General features: G+C 36.6%; 2 protein-coding genes across 3 annotated transcripts in view; both read right to left on the minus strand.

Annotated features, from left to right (window-relative positions):
• The window catches only part of LOC106871808 (zinc finger protein 850), a 61,564-nt gene that overhangs the window by 43,780 nt on the left and 10,420 nt on the right, over positions 1-7,364 (minus strand). The gene's annotated exons all lie outside the window — the stretch shown is intronic.
• Positions 3,341-7,364, minus strand: part of LOC128248588 (zinc finger protein 665-like) — a 12,681-nt gene continuing 8,657 nt past the window's right edge. For both annotated transcript variants that reach the window (XM_052970176.1, XM_052970175.1), the window contains exon 2: positions 3,341-5,719. In XM_052970176.1, the coding sequence (XP_052826136.1) occupies positions 3,851-5,287 (1,437 nt within the window). In that variant the 5' untranslated portion in view covers positions 5,288-5,719 and the 3' untranslated portion in view covers positions 3,341-3,850. The remainder of the gene's footprint in view (positions 5,720-7,364) is intronic.

The raw sequence follows: 7,364 nt of genomic DNA on the forward strand, positions 1-7,364 counted from the left end.
CTGGGATCGAGATGTAGGAAGAAAGTTAGCTTCAAGCAATCCATAGTAAATACAAAAAACAACTTTCAGGGACAATAGTGGTTTATTCTTTTCTACTCTAGTCACAAGGCCCGAAATTTTGGGAGAGGGGAGCAGTCGATTAGATTGACTTCAGTATGCAACTGGTACTTAATTTATCGACCTCGAAAGGATGAAAGGCAAAGTCAACCTCGGCAGAATTTGAACTCAGAACATCAAGACAGACAAAATAACACTAAGCATTTCGCCCGGTGTGCGAATGTTTCTGCTAGCTAACTACCTTAATATAATATACTTAGTTGCATTTGGGTGGATTTCCAAAAACTAGAACCCTGATAGAAAATAATAAACAAAAAAGAGAAAAAGATCCAAAGCATTTAATCCATAATTGTTAAAAGAACTGTATTCTGCATTCCAGAACAATAAAAAGAAGGTATCTCATTTTAAGTTAAATTAGTCATTAGCCAAGTTTCGACAAGTCTAATAGAGAGAATGAAATGCAATGGCAGGTTGGCTTTGTTCTTGCATGTAGTGTGTAGTTCTTGCATGACCATAATTGCTCACTCTCAGCATTGATTGCTTCTGCTGATGTTTAGTTTTGAGGGCTCTTCTTTCCAGTGGTTTGTCAAGCATTTCAAAGAAGTCTTGTAGGATAGTAAGGCTTGCAATAGCTCTGCATAATCTTCAGCTCCATACACTTGGTCACTGAGCCAGTAGTCTGCCCAGTCATACAAGATGAACTGGCAGACCATCTGCAATTTCTCACATGTGGCATGATGGAAAATGCAACAAGGGCTAATATTGCTTGCGAATACCATCTGGCATTACTGATGTTTGGAATTTTCTGAAACTTGATGAAATGTATGTCTCGCTTTTCATGGAATAACCTGAAGGCATGGGTTAAGTGGAACAGAAACTTCATATCAGCTCTCTAACCAGCTTGATCTTCAATGACATGAGTTCCATTCTGGAAGGAGCCTTGGAGTTCTTCATAACTTGTCATGAGTTCTTTGACAAGAAAATATTCGATGTTGAATGAATTGCTTGCACCTGTTAGCTCCTCATTTATACCAATGTGCAGGATTCTGTCCAAGACATGGTGTTGGCAGCTCATGAATTGTAGCTTGTCATAGCCTTTGCTCAAGAAATTCTCTGCAGTCTAACCACTACCCTGCTCTTTCATCCTGTATTCACACTCATTGTATCAGCAATAATCTTTGAAATAAGTGACGTTCGTCCAAGTTGCTTTTCAAATCTTCTGTAATGGTCTCAGCCTTGCCATCACACAGCTTCAGAGCAGCCATCTTGATTTCATTTGCTTCATTCTTGATGACAACTGCTTGATATTCATTTCTGTCAATATGTTTACCATTGAAATGCAGGCTCCATTTCTGATTGCATAGTGTATCAATCAAGGGTTTCTTCATTTCACCAGCTTTCTTGAACAGTGCATTGTAAATGCCTTGCAGATTAGGAGCTGGGATATCAATGTCATCCTCTGACAATTGCTTGCAGATTTTCACAGCTTTGTTAGTAGAGACGTTTGTTCCAGTTACAAATCTTGTACCAATTGCAGATTTGTTGTGTCTTCTTGTGGAAGAATAAGTGCCATCACTATCACTATCATTTTGATCAACTCTGTCATCTTCACCATAATTGTACTCTTCAATCTCTTCTTCAGAATCACTGTAAGTATCCAGGGCTGTTGAGTTTGATAAAGAATGGGAGGCTTCAGCATGAGAATATCTTCTCTTGGAAGGATGGATAGTGTGCTTGCTTGCAGCTTTGCTTGTTGAATAACCCACTTTGCCCTTGCTTTGGAGTTGGATGGAGTACAGCATTTTATCATCTGCATTGAGCCATTCACTGCAGACTTTGGTGATACTGAACAGTTCTTCTAATGGCTCAAATTTTCCTTTCTTGGTGCATTTGTCATACAAATGAAGCACTTTTTTGAGCTTGGAAATGATTGGAAAATTCAGTTTCTCTCTACAGTAGTGTCACCACTCTTAGTAATTCTGCCACTCTCTCCTTTCTGCCTTTAATTGATTTCCCAAGAAACTGGTACCAACCAACAATCTTCTCCTCCTTGAGTGGCATTTGGCTTTTGCTGGCCAGTGAGGCTTCTTCTACAGCCACATGACCTCTAGATGAATGGGACTGGAACTGCACTAAATACAGTGCTTAGGTAGGTAGAAAAATACAAAAGCACCTGGAAGCATCCCTGATCTGGTCACTGGTACATGCTGAACTATGTTATAACTAAGAACAAGGATTGCGGTGATTACAGATTCACCAGAACTCACAAAACTCCCAAGTGTTACTTGGATCACAGATGGTTCACAGCAAGGTATTACTTTAACCATATGGAAAGAGGCCACTGAAATCCAGTTTACATCTGAGAATTAAAGTCGCTTCTTTAAAAAAATCCAGAAATGATAAAAAAATTTTGAAATACATTTAAATTCAAAGCTTGCAGAAATAGAGGAATGTCTGAAGTGTTGTGACACAATATTTGTGACATCAAATCATCTGTTGAAGTAGCTCTAGGATTTGTGAAACACAAACCCCAACAAGAACGATTCTCAAATTAAACCTCTCCTAAAAACTTTGCACAAGGTATCTTTTTCACTTCCAAAAATCATTTCACTTGATATCCATCCTTTATTCTTAATATTGTGCTCTCCACCCTTCTGTACCACTAAATCATCTCTCCCTCTTCACCACCAAACATTTCTCACTCTCCCCATGCACTATGCTTGCCTCCTCTCCCTCACACTCTTGCAACCTACCACACCACACATTTCACTTGTCTATTGTATCATTACTATTGAGCTGCTCTTCACCTATTTCTGTACAGTCTCATCCCTCCATCCTTGTCTACCATTCACTACATCCACCCCTTAATCTTACTCTTCCCTACAACACATATTTATCATCAACTACTTCTCAATTCTTGTACCCTCCTCACCCATTCTGGGCCTCACGGTAGAAATGACAAAACATGGAGAAAATGTAGAGATATCATGCATAAGACATGTCCAACCCATACCAATTTGCAGAATGGAAATTAAAACACTGATGATGATGATAATAATTATTCACAAATAATATCACCCACTTTCAATTTATATTAAGTTTATAGCAACTAACACTCACAAATAAACATCCAACTTAAACAACAGGGTCATGATAATATCATGATATAAAGAAAAGAAAATATATTTCATCAAGAACAGGTTGGTTCCCATGATGGGATACATGCATAAAGTTTAAATCAATATAAATGAAAGAATATGTACAAAATCCTAAACACAGAAGATACCCAAATGCAGTCCAATGAAATATTTTTTTATGGTTTATGCATTTTATTTCTTACATTATACATTGATGTTTTCCCTGATTTATGAGAATGCATTACTCAACTATTTACCCACAACTTTAAAGGAATCGATAGTATCTTTTACTTTTCAGAAAATGTTAGAGGGAATACAAAAAAAAAATGAAATAATAATAAAAATGAAAAAATTATAATTAGCTTCTTCTATACAGGGCTCAAATGCACAACTCGAAAAAGTAAAAAACAAAAAAAAAAGGACAAAGAGGAAAGGGTACATAGGCACATTGGGGGTTGTATTGACAAACTTCAGGGAACATGAGTATTGTGTGTTTTAATTTAAACTATCACAATGGTAAACTATCTCACCAATGTAGATATAGTTGAAGCTATGTAAAATATAGTGTTAGCAGGTTAATATCATATTGTTATATTCTACCAGTGTGAATATCTTTAGTAGATATTTTTTCATAGAATGACTTCTAACACTGACAATTATTCTCCTGCATGAATACATTCATGTGTAGATAAGAGACTTTTGCGAGAGAATGATTTACTACAGATGTAGCAGTGATATGGTTTTTCTCCTCTATGAATATGTCTGTGTGCAGCCAACTGATCATTTCGAGAGAATGACTTACCACAGATATCACACTGATATGGTTTTGCTCCTGTATGAATACGTTTGTGAGTATTTGATTCACTACTCTGAGAGAAAGATTTACCACAAATATCACACTGATATGGTTTCTCTCCTGTGTGAATGCGTTTGTGAGTAGTTAAGTTACTTCCTGCATGGAATGACTTGCCACAGATATCGCAGTGATATGGTTTCTCTCCTGTGTGAATGCGTTCGTGAGTAGTTAAGTGATATTTTCTAGAGAATGATTTACCACAGATATCACAGTGGTAGGGTTTCTCTCCAGTATGAATTCGTTTGTGAGTAATTAGGTTACTTCTTACAGAGAATGACTTTTCACAGATATTACATTGATAAGGCTTCAGTCCTGTATGAATACGTTTGTGGTTAGCGAAATTATTACTTCCAGAGAATGATTTGCCACAGACATCACAATGATATGGTTTCTCACCAGTATGAATACGTTTGTGAGAAATTAAGTGCTCATTTTGTGAAAATGATTTACCACAGATATCACAATGATATGGCTTAGCTCCTGTATGAGTGCGTTTGTGAGTAATTAAGTGATAATTTCTAGAGAATGATTTACCACAAATATCACAATTATATGGTTTCTCTCCAGTATGAATGCGTCTATGTGCAGTTAAGCTACTGTAATCAGAAAAAGATTTATCACAGATATCACAGCAATATGGTTTCTCCCCTGTATGTATACGTATGTGTTTAGTTAAGGTACTATTTACAGAGAATGATTTACCACAGATATCACAATGATATGGTTTCTCTCCTGTATGAATACGTTTATGGGTAGATAAACCACATGTTTGTGGGAATGATTTGCCACAGATATCACAGTGATATGGTTTCTCTCCTGTATGAATACGCTTGTGGGTAGATAAACGACACGTTTGTGGGAAAGATTTGCCACAGATATCACAGCGATATGGTTTCTCCCCTGTATGAATACGTGTGTGGTTAGTTAAATAATCATTCCTAGAGAATGATTTACCACAGATATTACAGTGATAGGGTTTCTCACCTGTATGAATACGCTTGTGTGTAGTTAAGGAATTTCCTTCAGTGAAGGACTTACCACAAATATCACAGTGATATGCTTTCTCTTTTGCATGAATGTGCTTATGTTTAGTCAAGCTGCCCGACTGAGAGAATGATTTACCACAAATATCACAGTAATACGGCTTTTCTCCTGTATGAATACGTTTGTGAGTAGTTAAGTAACTATTTTTACAGAATGATAAACCACAGATATTACAGAGATATGATTTTCCCATGTTCTTTGCAGGTCTTGAATAAAAATGTTTATTCCTTAAGTTTCTTTCAAAATTAGTTTTCCATAATTTTATTGCCTCCACAAGATATGGCTCATTTTCTTGTTTTTTGTACTTACAAATAGTTTTACATCTATATTTCCATCAGTTGTGATCTTTGTCCATATCTGAAGATGTTGCAAGCTTCTTTATAAAATTTCTCCAAGTCTAGTTAGAAAGTAAACACATTTGGTACAAATTCCAAATAGTGAAGTAGAGAAATGTTATTAACAATCTCACTCAGAGGAAATATTTCACAGTTATTCTACAACAGACATATAAATTGAGTTATACCTATTTTGTATAACACCTTCTATTAGTCTCTAAAAGATGATAAACATTGATGACGATGTAGCTGATGTAAAAAATCCTTTTAATCCAATGCCATTTGATATTCTGAAGTAAAAAGAGAAACTGTATAAGACATAGAGGATACTTAAAGATTCAACATTAGAAATTTTACTACATTTCTATATCTATAAAATATAGGTATAAACATTTACCTGAGCCTTTAAATTTAACTATATAATTTCTGATAAAATGCAAAACGCCCACCCCCATTTATGAGTAATGCAACGATATATTAAAATCCAAATTTCACGAAGAAACAAAAACAGAAAACAGAAGAACAGATACAAACAAGTGAGCAAGCTGACAATGGCCAATAGTCCAAGGTGAGCACGAAGTAGAACTAGGAGAAACAGAAACCTTGGGAAAAGAAAGCCTATGTAATCTCTAAGTCCTATATAAATGGTAGCAAATGACAGAAATAGGCTGTCAATTTGCTCATGCCAAACCCTGTGAGAACTGCTACCAATGGAATAAAAACTGCCAAGAGGATCAGCAGGGGCACACAACCATGTCACAGCACATACTATCTCTACCCTGGAAATACGCAGATGTTGCACATACTGCTTGCAAGAAAAAACAATATACATATGCAGTATGGACAGCAGCCAAACAGCAGTCTTTTTTAAATATGGCACAGAGAATTGTAACACAGCTGACCTGTTTACATCAAATCATCATCCAGTGTTTTAAATCTGGGTTTTGTTCCCGTTAACGGGGGTGGCCAGATCTACCTCAATGCCAAAGAAACGGAGGTAGGCAGGTGCAGCCCACCCCAACTTTTGGGCTGGCTGGCTGGTGACCATTCTCCTTTGCTATCATGAGGCTTTTTTGGAGCTGGATTTTCTATGGGGAGCATGCCCTTGCTTACTCCCAACCACAGTTTCTAAACATGAGTGGTCCCGAGACCAAGGCCTCTACCACGATTTTTAAAAAATGTGGTGAAAAACTAGCTCAGGAAGGCAGAGATGTTACTCCCTGAGACCCCCTTTTGGAGCCCCCCTACCTAATACAGAATCAAAGTTATGCACTCCAGCACTCAACACCACCACAAACAACAAAAGAGACAGAGTGGCCACCTCTGACACTGCTACAAACACCACACCAAAGGTCACTTCTGATGCCCAATATATCACCACAATTTTACTGCTAAATGCCAAAGGCCTTGTAAGACATACCAAGCAATTTAAAATCCCATACCTGAGAGACCTAGTTACATATAATCAAGCAATATGCATGAGACTAACATAAATGCATCTGCCAAAATACACATACCAAAGAATGTTTTATTTCATACTGATAGGTGAGAAAGAACTCAGGGTGGAGTTTTAGTGACAAAATTCAACACTTCATGACAATCATGCAAACCATATACAGTTCCGGAGAGAATTTTCAACCAACAAAAACATAATTTCAAGAATTAATTTCTAGAATTTCAATGAGACGAAGAACAAAGATCTCAAACCATTTAAATAGGTTATCAAATAGAGAAGAATGCACTGCAAGCACTGTTTAAGACTGAAAATGAACACACCCCACTGAATATTTCTGTTTATAATTTTATATTTTTGGAGAACCTGAGAAGATTGTTGCTGGAATTTATCCACAGTGATTTTAAAAAAGAGGTACATAAAACATATTTTATTTTAATAGCACACTTTTCTGTTTTCTTACACACAGCGTTGCTTGGTTG

Source organism: Octopus bimaculoides, chromosome 8 (assembly GCF_001194135.2).
Source record: "Octopus bimaculoides isolate UCB-OBI-ISO-001 chromosome 8, ASM119413v2, whole genome shotgun sequence".
In the NCBI taxonomy this organism is placed as follows: domain Eukaryota; kingdom Metazoa; phylum Mollusca; class Cephalopoda; order Octopoda; family Octopodidae; genus Octopus; species Octopus bimaculoides.